The sequence below is a fragment of the Leptosomus discolor genome, chromosome 7 (genome assembly GCF_034619465.1).
Source record: "Leptosomus discolor isolate bLepDis1 chromosome 7, bLepDis1.hap2, whole genome shotgun sequence".
Taxonomy (NCBI): Eukaryota; Metazoa; Chordata; class Aves; order Leptosomiformes; family Leptosomidae; genus Leptosomus; species Leptosomus discolor.
Window position 1 is genome coordinate 225,001 of NC_141397.1, and position 17,942 is coordinate 242,942.

The 17,942-nt window shown below is 40.2% G+C and overlaps 1 protein-coding gene across 1 annotated transcript in view; it reads right to left on the minus strand.

The window, feature by feature from the left end:
* The window catches only part of CDK6 (cyclin dependent kinase 6), a 122,969-nt gene that overhangs the window by 86,972 nt on the left and 18,055 nt on the right, over positions 1-17,942 (minus strand). Inside the window, exon 2 of the mRNA XM_009956728.2 lies at positions 10,749-10,884. Coding sequence (XP_009955030.1) covers positions 10,749-10,884 — 136 coding nt within the window. The remainder of the gene's footprint in view (positions 1-10,748; positions 10,885-17,942) is intronic.

Here is a 17,942-nt window from a genome sequence, read left to right on the forward strand (position 1 = left end):
CATTTTTATTTAAAATACAAGAAAGACATCTGTATACTCTTTCACTAAATGCATTTTGCATTTGTAACATTCTACATACTCTTTTGGAACCATTTCCATTAAAATGCAAACTCCAGGTTTGGAGAGCAAGTCTTTCCTTTGTAATACTGAGGGAGGAGTATGTCACTGTCAAAATTTCACTCTAAAAAGTCCTTGCTAAAGTATTTACTCTGCTTGTCAGAACAGGAATATCTGAAGTTAATTCCAAATGAAAGAATATTTGAGAGTGAATCATAAACTAGATGTTAAAAAAAGGCAACACGCTGCCATTCCAGTGTCCCTTCCCTGCTGTAAAACTAAACGAAAAATGACTGTGTTTGCATCCGCAGAATATTGTAACATTTCTGAGCCTTCTGAGATTCCTTAATTGTAGTTATGCAACAGAAGTCTCACATCCTAAAACAAAGGACAAAAATTCAGCAGCTGAATTTATTGGCTTAGAAATTAAACGCTCTTAGAAGATGGCTAACATGTCTTCTTGATTATTTTTGGCATTTTAAAGTTACAGTGCAATACTTCCTATTGCATAGACCAAAGAAGTGGGACATTTTAGAAATACTTAGAATTTTTATGGGGCTGTTTGTAAAGTGACGTATTTAGTAATAGTGAAAAGCGTTGAGCAGTAACCTTCCTTGCAATTAAGTCACTAACTTCAATGTGCCCTTTATGGTATAAAACACTGTTCAACATTAATAAAGATAAGGCGCTGAATTCTGATGAGTTGGTCATGATGGTAAAAACCAGTTGCTTCTTTTAAATGGATATTCTCAAGGGTGACGATTTTCAAAGGCAAATGCAACAAATTTTGTGGCCAGAACAGTTGTGATATTAATGAAAAAAGAAATAAACAAACCAATCTGTCAAACTTGTGATCCTCTGGAGCCCTCTTCCACTACTGAATCAGTTTACTATGATGACCAACTATGACACACTTTTGTGAATAGTCAGAAGGCTGGTTCCAAAGGCACCAACATTGCTTACACCTAAGTTCGGAGGGCAGATTACTTCCTTGCTCTGACAAAGCATTTAAACATAAACAAAATGCATGTTAATGACTAATCTGAGACTATGGAAACAACGGTTTCAATTATTCTTTGCTCTAACCTTGGAATTCATCAGGTCAGTAGTACAGGATAACAACTGATTCTCGCGTTAGCTCCTCTAATTCTCAGTCTTTCAACCTCACTTCTTCTAAAGGTGGAGCAATCTGTTTACATAAAATCAGGCAGAAGCTTAAGTGCTTTGCCAGAGCACAGCTCCCTTTAGGGTTTCTCCTTTAAGGTCTGAAGTTAAACCAGAAGGTACAGGTATATACTCCAGCATGAGTTTAAGTGTTTTACGTATACTGACATAACTGGCAGTACTGTATAGCTGTAATAACAGAGAAACAAGAATAACCTAAAACACTGATGTTTATGAGTCTTTGGATAAGGCTTCCAACCCCAAAATTAAGGGCAGATTTGATCTAGGAGCTTGCGCCTTTGTAATTTGCTCTTTCTTAACTGCATGAAGACAAATGAAAGGCAGCTTGCTAACTGATGCTAATAGCATTGCACCACTCTCACCCCTGGAGGAACCCTAAGCAGCCAACAGTTATACGACAGAAGGATTCGACCCATAGTTGTGCTCTGGAGTACTGACACTGGCAAATATTACAAAACCACATCTGCTTTATTAAAGCTTCAAATCAATTAATCGTTTTAATTTCTAAATATTTTCCCTTGCCGTTGCACCGAGAGCAAACAACAAACCGTATTTAAGTTGCTTCACTCATGTCTCCATTCCAGTTTTCTGTCTTCTAGCAGCTGCTTGTGAACTTACTGACAACATGTGCCTGCCTTTGGGCTTCCTAAAAAGAATGACACTCTCAAAATGGAAGACAGCTCATTTTATTTCACTTTAAAACCTGAGAAACCTGTAACATGAACCATTTGCTGACTGAAGAGCACTGATATATAAAAGGAAGCAGTCGTGTCAGTGTGCAAAGCGGCTCTGGTGGGGAAACAGCAGAGCAGAGAAGCAGCAATGTTTTAGACCAGCTGTTGTAGGATCTGATTATGATGAACCATGGTTAACAAGGGATTGTGTAAAGGCCAACCAAAGAGGTGGGCACTATACAGTCAAGGGCTTTCACACAGGCTCTTCCATTAAAAGCTCACAAATAAAATGGACAAGACAGATGCCAGGTGGAGAAACAGGATGACAAGTTCCATGATATTGCTTTCTAACAGGAGTAGAGTCAGTTAGAGGGGATAAGCAAAATGGAAAAAAAAGTGATGGAGAGAAAGAGTTCTGGAGGGAAGGAAAGAACAGAAGTGTTGTAAATACAGAATGAAAGTGAGGTGAAAAAATGAAGGTGGAAGGAAGAAAGGGATGGAAAGAACAGGATTAGCAGAGGCAGAGAACATTGCGTTGAAATCACTGGAAGCTCTCCAAGTGTCAGAGGTTTTGGCTTTGGTTGCTTCAGCAGTTGAGTGTAGCTGGCCAATGCCAGCGGCTGGTGCATCTTTGCAGTTTTGTCCCCGACAACCAGAGGACGGGAAGCAGGGAGGAACCAGGTCTGTTCTGGTATCTGCAGGGGCGGGTGGGAAGGGGCTCTCCATGTGTCTCTGGTCCAACATACTGAGTAGGAGGGAGAGCCGCAGCTTCAGCTGGGTCCTGTTGTACTCCTTTACTATGACTGTAACAGCCCTCATTCCAGCTCAGCTGAAGCACAAGCCTACAAGATGGACTCCGGGAATCAGCATGTATACATGTATATCTATGCATATATGCGTATGTGTAGTACACCTTCACATGTATACACGGAAAGACAGTACACACCAAGCCACTCCCTAAGCCCCAGGAGAACTAGTGCTGCCCCTTCTGTGTTCTTCTATTTTTGACTCCCCTCTAAGCACCTGAGTTGCCAGTTCTGGCCTCTTCTGGCCAACAGCTATTTCAAGACCATGAACTTTGTAGACAGTAGAGTGATGATCATTCAGTTTCCTTTTCCCCCACTTGCTCAAATGGGAATATTTTTTCTGCAAATACGTTAGAGTACTTTTACAACAATTATAATGTATATATGCATGTCTGTTTATGTGCCTATATAGAAATAATTTTAAAGTTCTTAAAGATAATTTTAAGTCCTACATACCAAAATGTGCAATACCAAAAAATTCCATCCCTATCCATTCGCATGGGACTTCGTTCTCTGGCATAGGCTAAATACAGCTCTTACAGAGGAAAAGAAACAAACACAACATATCTTGAATAAATCAGTGTGCCACTAAAGTAACATGCTTCAAATTAATTTTTACTGTGGGATACAATAACCTGCCTATTCACTGCCATAAGAGCAGTGCACAGAGCTAGTGCAAGAGCATTAAATTTCTCTTGGCATGGAATAGAGAAAATAGTTTTATAAAAAAATAACTTATTGATTACTATATTATCTTCTATTAGCTATGAGTTACTTGCAGCCAACTTTCGAACTATTTTACACTACAGCTGTATAATTGCTGTGAACAAATACGGACAGTTTGTGAATATTCTAGCATAGAGAATCTGAGCTGCAATAACTTGAGTTGGCCGAGACGGGAAAAGTATCCTGCTGCTTCTTGTCCTAGATCAGCTGGGTTCAACCCTTAGAATCTGGAGTTCAGCAAGAAAAAAAAATACGCTGGCCATGTTCCCCAAATATCTACCTTGTCACAACTTGTGTCATTCTGTCTCCTCTTCCCCATCTCTGTGTGGTTGCTTTGGGGTGAAGTATAGCTTTGTGGATAAGCAGAGCCCTAGTGACCTGATTTCCTTCCAGGGCAGAAACTACTATTAAGGAAGTGACTCCTATCTGCCCCCATAAAAATCAAGAATGGCTCTTTGAATGCCTCCTCTTTATCTCACATCTGCTGCAGTCAGACTTTCAAATTACTTGTCAAAAGTAACATATGGCTTGTAATAAAAATTTAGAACATGGGTAAATCCAAACATTGCAGTCTATTGTTCCGCCCCAGCTTTACACGCACCATCAGCTGCAACAGCTTTCTCTTAATTGCTCTGTGGCATCTCATCTTTGATGAAGACTCTGAAAACATGACTGACACTTCTGCTGATCACCAAGGCAGGACTTACTTGCAGAGCAAGTTGTGAATACACGTTACCACCGCTACGAGACAAAGGAAAGCATCTTGAAAATACTCCTCACTCGGAGGAACTGCCACTGGCTCGTTGTGGAACAGTACAGCACTGTCTGACACGCTGCCTGGCAGTCTAGCCCTGCTTTTACACCTGCTGGAGCACTGTTCCTACCCCATGCTCCCCCTTCTCTCTTCCAGCATCATCACAGCTTTTCACGTAGCAATTGCTACCACATTGACGTTCCAATAGCAAAAATCCAGTGTTGCTAATAATCTGAGAGTCTCAAAGGAATCCAGAGCAGTAGGATCCATAAGCTTTTTTTGCATCACATCAACCACCAGCTCTGCAGAATTAATGGAAACGTAAGGAGCCGATGGCAACATTTTGCTTCCAGCGTTTGTAATATTGCAATTTTGCAATGACTTCATAATAAATTCTGATCCACCAAAGGCTCAATCTTCATCCCTGCTCACAATTCAGAATCCCTTCAGTTTCTTAAATCCCTTTGACTTTCTGAATAAAGATGATTTCTGGCCCTCCATCCATTGAAAACAATAGCTTCCTTCTGACTTCCAGAAGGATGTGTCCCTTAGGGCCCTACTGGACTGGACTGCTGCCTTCAGAGTTTGGGCCATAAATGAAAAGTACGTTGAGATGTCTATTTAGAGAGTCCTTGATAGACAGCTTTTCAGAGTGACATTTCTAATTCAGCGTCATTGTTCTGAAAGACTAAAATTATTATTTCAGGCAGGTTGTTTTCATTGAGTATGCTATAGTGGTGCCTGATTGCTTTCCAAACTGGAACAACTGGAAAAATGTGAAGCGCTCCAATGACTTTAAATCACGTTAGTCAGGATAGAGTAATTTAAAATTATTGGAGTGCCTTGCATTTTTATGAGCTCTCAGTTTGCAAGCAATGGAGGTCTGGGCAGTCCTGGGCTACAGCACTGCAGAAAACCAACTATAGATTAACATCAGTTTGAAAATGTTAGCATTTGAATTTGGAAATGGTAGGGATTTGGAGAGATTTAACACCACCATAACCAAAATCAGTGTCTGTACACCAACTGTAAAAATGTCTGAACTGAAGTAGTAACTGTTCAGATACAACACTATTTTGCAGCATCCTGTGCTCAGCAGTCCCTCCATTCGAATCATGACTCCTCCGAGCCCCTTGGTCAAACCGTACATTACTACCTGCACCACCACACCAACAGAGATGTGGCAGTACATGCAGCACAGTATGGGAAAGAAGTGACAACACCTGCAATAGAGGGAACCATCGCCCTTCGGAGAATATCCTCTTTCTAAAGCTTAGTTCCTTTAAGGCTTAGTTCCTTCAGAGCTGCCACTCATGCAGGGCAACTGCTCTCTCTCCTGCTACCCTTCCATGCTGCATCCCAACCCCTGGTAGGACAACAGAGAGGAAAAAAATATTTGTCCCACAATAATATATCACTTCAGTTTTGTTTTTCATTTCTTTATAGTGGCAACTCTAAGTCGCAATACAGATTCAGAACAAAATTTATTGCAGAATACCCACAAAGACTGCGATCCTTAGCAGCTGTAAGAGGGCATCATTTCACAGAAGCAAATGGATTTATACCTCTTAGTATCAGTTGGGGATCTGATCCATTATTTCTGGACTCTTAAATTCCTCACTAAGTTTTGCTTTTTTCTTTACCACAAAAGTACTGACAAAAATGTTAGTAACAGCTCTTCTCATAGTACCTTTCTTACTAATTTGAGTAGGCTCTTTTTTCAGTGACTTGACTTTGATGTTGTTGAATACGGCCACACTCTGAAGACTTTCAGTACTGGTGAATCTGCTTTCCTGGAATATCTTGTGTTGTTTTCAGAATTGCATGATTGTGTGACATCTGCTCCGTATCTCATACGTGATCAACTGAGTAGGTACACCCGTGGCAGATGGCTGATGACTCACCTCACAACACTGAACACTGGTTTGCTTTCTGAGAAGCAACATCTTATTAATTTTCCAAGAGTCTTGCAAAGACGTGACCAGTCTGCCAGGTTTGATAGCAGGTAATGTAAGTTACAGAAAATGCACAGGGATGCAACAGCAATATTTATTCTAAGACTTGAGGTAATATTTTAAAATTCGATTTATGGGCTACTATCAGATAAATCCACAAAAAGAAATTAGATTCACTGCTGTACTTTCTATAATTTTAGGCTTATAAGAGCAAAATCTGGATCCCTGAATCAGACTGAGATCTAGGCTTCCTATGCAAAGGAGAAAGGGTAACATCTACGGAAGCCATTCATTCAGGTGAGGAATGGGAAACACTAGGGAAAAGGATACACCTTAAGCCCCATTCTCTCTGCAATTGGGCTGCCCTGTTCCAGGCTGGGGGGAACACCACAAAGATTCACAGATCACAGCCCTGGGCAGAAGGACATTCCCAGCTCTTCTTATGTCCCATGACAGATAACGTATGCACTTGCTATACCTGAGGCCTTTGTTCTGTTCCCTCCTCTGTTGACCGTCAGACTGAAACCGGCATGGCTCAGTTAGCACAGGTAGCTTGGGTAGGCAAAGTTCCGATCAGTTCTGAGAAAACTACTACAAGAAGCTACAAGTTCACTTATAATGACATTACCTTGCAAAGTCAACTTTGTTTGTTACTAAAATTACAGAACCTCGGTAACAGTTTCTTATCCTCTCTCATTCTTACAGACACCTTGGCCTGGCAGAACAAGATGACTGGAGGGAGGTCCAAAGAGCCATTCTTAAACCACTTAATTTACAGCTCTATATACCAAACCATCACATGCATATATTAATTTAAAGCTAAATATCGTTATATACATTGCAATAGCTTAAATCAATAAACATCAACTTGTTTGCATGCACATGATCTCCATATTAAAAATGTAATTAGTGTTATAACAACCATATCTATATCCAAATCCTTTAGGATCAAAAAAAAGCCATGCCAGCCTTACAAACATCCCATCAAAGTGTGACTGCCCAGCTTAAACATGGTTCAGTCCCAAAGACTAACACATCAAAATGCTTCAGTGGCCTGTTAACTATTTAGAAACAACAACAACAAAAAAAAAAAATCTTTCTGCGGTAGAGACATGTCACTCCCATTTCCACTACCCTTATGTCAACTAACAAAAGTTCCTAATGAGCCAAGTCTCTCAGAGGCTCAACTGCTAATGTCATTAACATTACCAAAGACCTGTGCATGACTAACAGCTGTGTCCTGAGGAAACTGAACTCATACCTTCCATTTCCACATAAACTGCCCTGAAGTTAAAGAGTATCTCAGGAAGAAAAGAAGGGAGGAGACCATGGTTAGAGAGGAAAGAAGGAAGATGTTGTCACTGCTGATTCTGATTCATCCTGTATCGGAACACATATTAAATCAGGTCAGACAGAGGAAGCCAGAAAGGGTGAGCAGGACTACAATGCAGTAGTCGCAAAGACATATTAATTAGATTAAGGGCTTGAACACAGTTCTCTGTCAAAGGTGAATGACATGTCCACAAGTATTTGGAGCCATGTTCTCCATCCCTCTAGCCCAGAGTATACTCCATTAAAAACAGCGGAAGTGCTTCAGCAGAATAGATTTTAAATACCTCTGTCCAGAATAACCCAGAACTCAGCTGCCAGAGCTATAGCCACAGAAATGGACTACAGCATTCATGCTCCTGGCAACAGGGAGGGGAAGTGAGCATGTCTGTCCTGCAACCTGGGTAAGTATTCCCACTACCAGGTAATGCCTCAAAGGGAAACTGCCTCTCTTCTATTATTTTATGGGCACCTGTGGAGATGTTCCTGAAAATGGGGCAGCTCCTGCTGCGAGGCTTTAGGCATTAGAAAGGCATTGCTGAGCAGCATCAAGGCAAAAGCTTTAGCTGTGTTTAAATGAGCAATACAGTTAGTTTCTGTGAACTGCTACACTCTGCTAAACATAAATGAAATTCTTAAAATGGTACCGGTATCACTTACTTGACAGTCAGTAACTAAAAACCCCAGCCCACTCCAAACCAGCAAAAGCTGAGTCTCCCTCCCCCAAATGGTGTGTAATGAGATGGTAGTTAATTCACACAGAAGAGATCTTTTAGGACCGATACTTCTCTCATAGTAATTTTATGTCATTCAAGTTCCACTAACAACTGTTGAGTTTACACCACGGTGTCAAAGAGGTATATTAGATCCTTCAACTTCAAGCTATCCAGAGCTTACTCTGCTCATTTGGCACCTCTGTGTTGCTGACACATGCAGAGCTTTAACAGATGGCCTTACAATACTGGCAGTTGTTTTGTACTGTGCTACTGGTAAGGGGAAATACTCTACACAAATTGTCTGCGATTCTGGAAAATAAATGAAGTACAAATCCATATTAAACTCAAAAGCCAAACTATAAAAAGTCAGATTAGTCATTTAACGATGTACGCGCTCTGGGTGAAATGCTCAGTTGCTGCAAAATAGCAATATTTCCCTGCAGCCAGGAGAGCTATGCTTTGCTTCAGTTTCAACGGGGATAGCCATAAAGACTATCATTAGAAAGGTACCAAATGCATTATGAATAAGCCTTGAGACCCTTCCTCATGTGATCATCCTTGACTACCTGCCAAAGTACCTCCATAAACTGGATGTTTTCACATAAATAGTGAAGCAACAGGGTGCAACTTAAGTTAACTAAAGCTCTCTTCTTCCCATGCCAAACAGAATTCAAGAAATAACACATCAGCTACTGTGTGAATGTTGACATCAACAGCAACGACCAAGTAAACAGCAATTTTACATTTTTCCTCACCCGTTTGAAGAGAGCTGTATGTGCCACAAGTTGAATTTTACACTCAATTTCACTAGCTGCAGTGGAACTTGCACCGCACCTAAGACCAGAATTGCTCCTCCTTGTTTCCATGTGGCTGAATTTCTCTTTTGGTGTGCCAAATTATCAGATGTATCAACTGGGTTGAATTAGTAAACCAGATATTCAGAACAGTGCTTTTCAGAAGTAAACCAAACAGTTCCCTTCACCAGTTTATAACCTCCATGAACTGTTTGTTCACACATACGTATGATTGCCTGCTAATGCAAATTTAGAACAGGCTTTTACAAAAATCAAAAGTGTTTTAGTCCAATGCTCACCTCTTCTATTTGCTTTAAACAAAACATAGGTCAAACGATATTTCAAACAGGTTTCAGAGGCTTGGTCATTCAGTTCCCATCCATTTCAATATATTTAGTTAGATAATATGTCAGTGACCTTGCACGTTACTTTGCAATGTTAGCAACACTGAAATACAGTTCCCTTAGGTAGCTTCAAAGCCTTAGAAGGAAGTGGAACTCTAAAAGCATCATCGTAAAAGTGTCCTTCAAATGCAAGACGTACATTCCAGTACTCTGTGAGGACTGAATCAGAACCGTACCCATTTTTCTTTAGAATTTTCTTTTATCCACTGAGGTTGCTTTAAAAATGTGGTTGCTGGAACTGACTGATGTTACACATTTGTGAGTTTGGTACAAGCAAAAAGCTTTTTATCAGTTTTATGTCTAATTTTATACTGAAAGATCAAACAATTAAGTTTGAAGCTGTTAAGAAAAAATTGAAATAACTAAATTTCAGATAGGTTTCATGTTTTCTTTTCCTCCCTCAGGACTTTTGCCAGACTGAGATGACACAACACACTTCCAGAAAGTACTTACACAAATGCAAGCTAATCCATCTCTGAAAGCATAAATTATTTCTCCTCATGACAAAAAAAAAAAAAAAGAAAAATTTAAAGAAATGCTAACCAGACACAGTCAAAATGTAAGAACATCAATCCCTCCGCTTCTCTTCCCAGGCATAAACGTTTTGTCAAACATTTCAAGCTATGATCCTCGATGTAGCACTTCACTGTGCAGTTCCCAGGAGAGGAGTTGGCATACATCTTTTGGCTCCTCCCTTATAAATGCAGAACAGGCAACATAATGGGAAAACTGAACCATCACCCTTCCCATCACCGAGAGCCTTCCCAGCTTCTACAACAACTGGTCATGGCTGCCCCCTTCCTTGCACTCATCTTCTGCAGAGCTCACCACAGGTCCACGGTGAACATTTCCTGCTCTTGCAACATACAGCAACCTTTCTGGCAAAGAGGGACGTGAAACAAAAGGAGCCTCTTGGGGAAACAAAGGCAAAGGGAATGGGACAGGAGCACAGAATGTTTTATCCATTTTAACATCCAGCACTCTACCAGACACCTTCTAAGGAGGGTTCAAGTAGTCTTGGACTAAACAATAATGGAATCCTCTGCCTACAGCTGCAAGCAAAGGTCATTCTTAATGATTTGGAATGCTGCATTTCATAAAACAGTGGAGATTCAGGGGATTTATAAATCTAAATAAAAAACCCAAGCGCAGCATTTCCACAAAGAAATTACACCTGTTAATGAATATAGACATTTGTGCTGCAATTCACGTCCCAAGCTGGCCACTACTTAATTTTGATATAACAACATCCTATGGAATCAAAACACAGTTTGTCTTTGACTTATCTCTTTGCCTTTCCTGTCTAAGGTTTTCTGAAATAATATCCAAAATCTTTCTTCTTAAATACCTTTATAGTTTCAGTAGGCACTCCAGGCTCTGGAACTTTATCCAAGTAAGTAGTCAAGTCTTGGTCCACATGTTCAAACACTAACGTTAACTTGGTCTCTCTGTCTGTTCGTGACACAGTGCACACATCAAACAATCTGAGAGGAGGAAAAAAGAAAAGAGGAGGTAAGTATACAGCAACCAGTACAGACATACTTACACCTTGCAGCTCATACATCTCTAAGTTTCTTACAGTATATAAAATGGAAAAAAGAGCTTTCCAAAGGTAGAGCAATCTTTGAGCTCTTGATTCATCAAGTAACTGCTGATATATCCACAATACCACATCTCTCATTCATGTGTGGATTCTGAAATAGGATTAAGTATTAAGAATTTATCATCTGTTCAAAGTAAAATAATTACATGAAAACAAAATATTTTTTTGGACATAGCAACTAGAATTAATGCAGAAAATTATATTTATTTACTTTGTTGCAGCACTTAGCCTTTTTTAAAAAATTGCAAGAAACATTTTTCAGAAAAAATATACAGGGAGTTTGTGTGCAGACTCGGTTTCTTCCCACATAACTCCCATGTTCACCATTACACAGCTTTGTAATTATATCTCCTTTGGCAGAAACAGAATTTTTTTGCTTCTTACTCTTGCAAGTTCTTGGATGCAACAAATACCTTCAGAATCAGTCTGGAAGAAAGCTTTGTGCATGAGATGCCACCACTAAGAAAGCTTTGTTCTCTTATCACTTTCTGTCATCCTTTTACCAAGATGTCTTACCATTTCACCTTGTTGCACAAACTAATTTGCAAAGCTCTTCATAATGTCACATTCCTATCCAATTACTCTATTTTCTATTGTTTTCCCTTTTTAATTAGGATTTCTCTCATCTTCTCCACTTCATCTACCATACCAGCTGTAACCACTGTTTTATCTTTTCCACAAGTGTCTGCCCATCCTCCTATGCTTCACACCTGTGCTCATACCAGTGACTTTCACTATCCTTCCTCAAGCCCCACTTCTACAAAATCACAATAGGAAACTCTCTTACAGAGGGAAGGACGCTTGTTCCCTGCTCATACACTTTACTGATTTGTTCGGTCATTTAGCTCTAAATTGCAGAGATCAGACTGCCTTTCTCTCTGAAGCAAGACAGAAAATCAATTGCTACTTCTATTCGGTGACAGTAGATTTAAAAAAAAAAAGTATGAATGCAGTTACTGAGAAAGAAGTCCATACAGTTAAACTGAAGAACCTATCATTGATAACAAACCAAGGTAGCGCTGATACTACTGCTTATTTTGGTCAACACCATAGCAGTTATGTTGTTTTGTTAGACACGTCTGTCATCCTCTTAGAGTAACTGCTTCCTTACTTAGCGCAAAGTGCAGCATTTCTGATAACGTGGAGTAATACTTTTGTTCTTTGTCCTAGGACTAAAGGCTTTACATGCAGGATCTGTAGACAACGGAACACGCGCAAAGCCTTGGGGGTCGCTGCTTTTGAAAGAGGACATCTGACAAACAGACTAGGAAAACACTTTGTACTGAGTTTTCATTTCTTACCTTAAATCTCAAAATATTTCACAAGAAAAGGGAAGATAAGAATTGGCACAACTCTCCATGAAGATTGTAATCCAGGTTTATGAAAGCAGTACATTTAACTTGATACAGATTCAACATGTTATTTGCCATGGTCCCACTCTAACAGCATTTCCCAAATCATCTTTGGTGAGACATTTAGAAATTGTTTGTTAGCCACCATGTTTTGGAAATGGATGCATGCACATTCCTTTTAGCTTAAAGAAGCTTTTCAATGAGTACTACTTTGGGAACCAGAGCCACAGAATATGGAGAAATTGTCACCCTCCCTCTACTAGGAAATTAACCTATGCTTAATCTGTAATCATCATATGACAAATATTAAATAAATTATTATGGTAACATACTGACTGTAACAGCAAACGTCTCAGCACATTTCTCAAAGACAAATACTGTTCTCTTTACGATTCCCTTAAGGGGGTGTACACAGAAGACAGATGTCCTGTACACAGCAAATCAGTTTGGTGAAGAGTCACAAACCTTCCTGAAAAGTGAGATTTGCTGGTATTTGGCTGGAGGTTAATAATCTGCAATATATTTATATAAATCAATGCGGAATGCAGCCAGACTGCCTATTAGCCCAACACATGCAAATAGAGAGGAGCCAGACAGGTCTGAACATCTGAACATAAACACTGGAAAATATTTCCAACTGTGTGATTCCTTTGTGTTAACCTACATTTACCTAAAAATGTTCTGAAACACCTTTTTTTGCCAGGTATTTCATACACTGGCAAAATTATCTTTTCAACTATAGCAGAATCATAATTCAAGGAAAAAAGATTTCACTGCACAGAATACAGAAGCGACATGTAATTTCCATTTCACTGTGGAAGGAAATGCTGATTCTCTGTTTAATTCTTCTGTAAGTGACTTATTTTGATTCTGACATTTTCTGGCCCGGCAAAATAAGGGACTCAGAGGAGCATAATTCTGGTCACCTATTACTGAGTAACACAGTATTACTGAGTAATATTATCTTTCCTTCTTATACATCCTTTTACTCTGTTTTACTGTCAATAATAAAAACTCCAGATCCTGGGTGGAAGCACATTGTGTTTACTCACAGAAAATATAGCTGCTGCCTTAGAAAAACAATAATTCAAAGCACAGCTTATATGAATCCCTGATGCTACAAAAAGACAACTGGCATTGCCTGTGCTAATCATTCTGGAAATAGATTAAGATACAGCCTCCTTATTTAGTAGTTTCCATAGTGATAAAGCTACTTTTTAGAAATTATATTCTTTGACATCCACTGTGAGAATATCATCCATAAAGTTGCCTTTAGCAAGGAACATCTCTGCTGTTTACAGAGCTCTCAAACCATTTCTTCATGATTTTCTGTACATGGTAGGTTCGTTTCACACGTGATTGCCTCTCTGGAACAGACAACAGCAAAGGGCCTTTTATTTAAAGAGTTACTATGCGGACACTGTCCTGACTGAAGTAAAGGTACCTCAATTAATACAGGATTTCCATACTGAATACTTAGTAAACACAAGCCCTGCCCTTCTATTGTACTCACAAAAGAAACGTTTGAATTATTTGATTAAAGTAAGATCCGCTATGGGAAATCCTGCAAGTATTTAACAACATGTTTGGGTGGGAGTCACTCGCTGCCTGACGTGTCGATCTGAACTGGAACGTTGTTGAACAGACACTCACTATGTACCTGTGTTTTAATGCAGACATTTTTTCAAGATAACTGTACTAAAGTAATAAAAGCTGATCAGCTACAGATCTGTATGTTTTATCTTACATGCCTAGTGCCCAGGGGATCTTACTATAACCTAGCAGAATATCTGCCTTCCTACAAAAATACTTTGGGTTTTTTGAACGCAGAAAACTAGACGATGTGTCTTCAAGTCTCCATAGCTTCTTACAACATGCAATCTGACAAATGTAACCTCAGTTCATCTTCATTTTACAATATACAGTCCGAATGGCTAATGCTTTTACACAAAAAGACACAGTTATGTCAATTCCTGTGAAAACTATTGTGTCTACTGACTGGTACTAATTTGGTAACTGCTTCTAGAAAGTCCTTAAATGCAACTGGACAGGCTTTTGAGATGCTCTGAGAACTGTTACATAGTTATGCACTTTCAAGTGGAATAAACATTTCTTTCCCCTGAGCAAAATAAGGTAATAGCAAAGGAGATCGAACCTATCAGCCCAAGCCACTTGCAAGAAATACCAAAAACCAGCTCTGATATTAAGACCGAAAAACTGTAGGACATCAGTCCTCCTGGCTATTGTCAAACAGATGAGTAAGTACATCGGAAAAATTAGCCAGATCATGGCCAAAGGGAAGACCAAAGAATTAGATACTTGCTGCCAACACATCCAAAGGCTTATTGTTATTTTTATTGCAGTAACACTAACCCAACACACACACATATCCCTGCACTTTGCTGGTCACTCACAGCACTAAACAAAACCACAGTCCTTGCCCTCTAAAGTTTTTCAATAAACAAGGATTTACTTTAACTTTCTTGGGAATGGTGTTTTCCTAGGAAGAGTTACTTCCTAGCTTATGCATGACAGAGAAAGAGAACTGGAGCCATTGATTTATGAGTAGGAGAAATGTTTAAGATGACTGTGGTGTGTTAAGTAGTGGCATAATAACATGCCACAGTTTTAAGGTTTCCCAAGTCTGAACAAAGTCTCAGAGTTTGGTCATCTCAACCTAACTCTGAAACAGATTTGCCCACATGACAGAAAACCAGCACAGGATTTATGTATGATTGACAGTGTTTATGCAAACACCACAAGATTGGGATACCAAGACTATCACAGGTTATGATCGATGTTTATTGACAAATACGGGGGGGGGGGGAAGCCTGAACAGCTTCTGCTTTCACTGCCTTTGGCTCAGGTTAATCCTGAGAGTCCATAATTTTCCAAGGGCATGGAAAGTCTCAGCCTCTTATACCTAAATTCATTTAAGAATGACAGGCACCCTTTGAGCCCAAGTTTCAGCAGCAGCCTTAGAGTATTCTGTTCTGTGGAAGTCACACAGCAGCAAGCCCTTCATTCACCCCAACTTCTTAAACTACGTACTCCTTGAAAACAAAACAAATCAGCTTTCCCCATACTTTAAATATTAGCACCTTCTTTCTTGCTTTTGAAGAGGAAGATGACTCTGCTAACAGAAAACAGTCTCTACTTGGAATCACATACACCAAATGTACTGTAAGAAAGAGGTCACATTTCAGATGAAGACAATGGCCGGGCAAGTGAAGTGGAACATGTGCGTTACAAGAACCATGTCCCATGTAGCAAAACAGGAAATAGAGCTTCACACTCCGAAACATACGACAGAGCTCTTTCCCTTTGTTCAGGACATGCTGCTTCGTCTCATCTTAATCAGCAATCACCTACTCCTCCATGCCTCTGAAAGCTGGTATTTCAGACAGACTTCTTGCTCAAAGAAGCTTTAGTGAAGTACTTTTAGATGAGAAAGAGCATATGCAGATGAACAAGACACTAAATTCAAAGTATCTCATATTTTACGTGCATTTTTTTCTGGGATAACATTTGTAAAGCCATATCGTAATGCAAGACCTGTGTTCCATTTTCAAAAGTGTATGGGGTCTTCAGGAGCTTCCCAGTGTGCTTGTCACACCAACTTCAGCTGCACCAACACGCATCAATACTTAGGACTGCAGGCACACTGCAACGTAACGCAGAGATACTTAAGCCACGCTCAAGTGATCCACCTCAGTACTGAAAACTTACAGCGTGACAGCACAGCAGTGCCTGCAGCACGGTGAACTAGCCCACCAGCAGCGGTGAAATGCCTAGAGTCAAATTCGATTTATCAAAATAAGCCTGGGTACATCTACACTGCTTACAGCAACTTTACCTCTTAAATCCTTACTCTCTACATTTCTACTGGTTTCTTGGAGTTTGTGCTTCACATTTTCCTGCTTCACCTCCTGTCCAGGAAAGAGCAGACGGATCTCTTCGTCTTCAGAAGAAACCTCTTTCAGGCAAATAGCAGAAAAGGGCAGAACATAACATCAGATAATAAATGAATTTATCTAGGAGAGGCAGATGTTATGCAGATAGATGTTTCAACTCTGCAGGCACTCATTCATTATCTGCTGCGCACAGAGCAGAAAGAGCTACCGCAAAGAAGCAGTTGCATGATGAAAGCAAGGCAGCAGAAAGTCCTGTCCTGGAGACCTACTCCAGCAGAGCCCAGCCAATATTCTTGCTTACAGCCCACTCACTAGTGAGGTTTAAGGGAAGGAAGGGGGATATTGGGATGACAAGGTAATCCTTCATCTGCAAGCTGAGCTTTGGGCTGTGATTTTTTCCAGTCTCTCTCTCCCTTTCTGACGTGGAAAAATTATTTTAAATACTTAGCTGTATAAAAGAGGTTTTTGTTCTTTAAGTGTGTGCAAGGAAGAGAGACAGAGAAAGCGACAAAGAGAAATAGATGCTCTTGAAAGCGAAGTAAATAGCACTGGCTAAAGTCCGATACTGTGGGCTGACTGGGCAAGATTTCAACACTCAGTACCAACTGCAGCCCTGACCTGCAACACTCCTGCTTCTCCTGTGCCGGGCCCCACTTGAGCAGTGACAAGCCCTGGTGCCAGACTGAATGGTTTTGTGATGCAGACAAATGTCTGCTCTGATGAAACCACCAAAACTAATTTTCATTTTCAACAGAAGCCAAGATTTGTGCCCAGGAGATGAAAAGGCCAAGTACATTTACTCACTGTGCCACCCAAGTCACTAAAAGATGCAGTTGTTAAAGACGTTTACTTCAAGTAAAAATACGCCTGACAAGATGTTCTGTGCACCGCTCTCAGTTTATAGCAGCATGCTGTCTTTTTTAGCCCTCGCACTGCCATTTCTTGTACCCTTTCTTCACAAAGGGAGATTAATTTTAATAGAAAGGACCAGAAGTGATCCGGTAAGGCTCAGTGATTCAAACAATACCCTGCCTTGCAGAACTTCACTTTCAGGACTCATCCTACAGCCCACGAGTTTTTGAAATACTTAACTCCTCACCAGTCCATTAACAGCTTCATCTCATTGCAATCGATTTTAAATCCAAACTGGCCACACACTGAGCAATTGCCACTACCGAGGGAAAACAGCAGCCTGTTGGTGCCTGCACTCAGGCCCACACACTGCTGTGCCAGACAGACTGTCATATTGTCTCTGCAAGGACAGGCCAAGTCACCCCCAATCAGAACAGTAATGTGGCCTGCTACGAAGACAGTCGCCCACAGGCTGTTTAGGATCAGCAACAGCCATCTGACCTACACACAGGGCTCTCGTTACTCTCAAGACAGCAGATGCACACTGCCTTTCAGTCATGTAGACTGCGCTGTACGGTACTGAGAGCTTCCAGTTCAGAGTACAAATTAAAGGTGCCCTGATTCACTGGCAGTGCATGTGCATCTTTTACAAAGTGTTTTAGGTTTTCTGTAGAATACCCTCTTCAGGGAAAGCTCCATTCCTTTTTACATTCCCTAAATTGCTCAACAGGTAAATAAAACTTATGTCTGAATATTGATTTTGTTTACTTCAAATGAAAGGAGCACAGAAGTTATTCTGGACTCCCAGCTACACCCGGTAC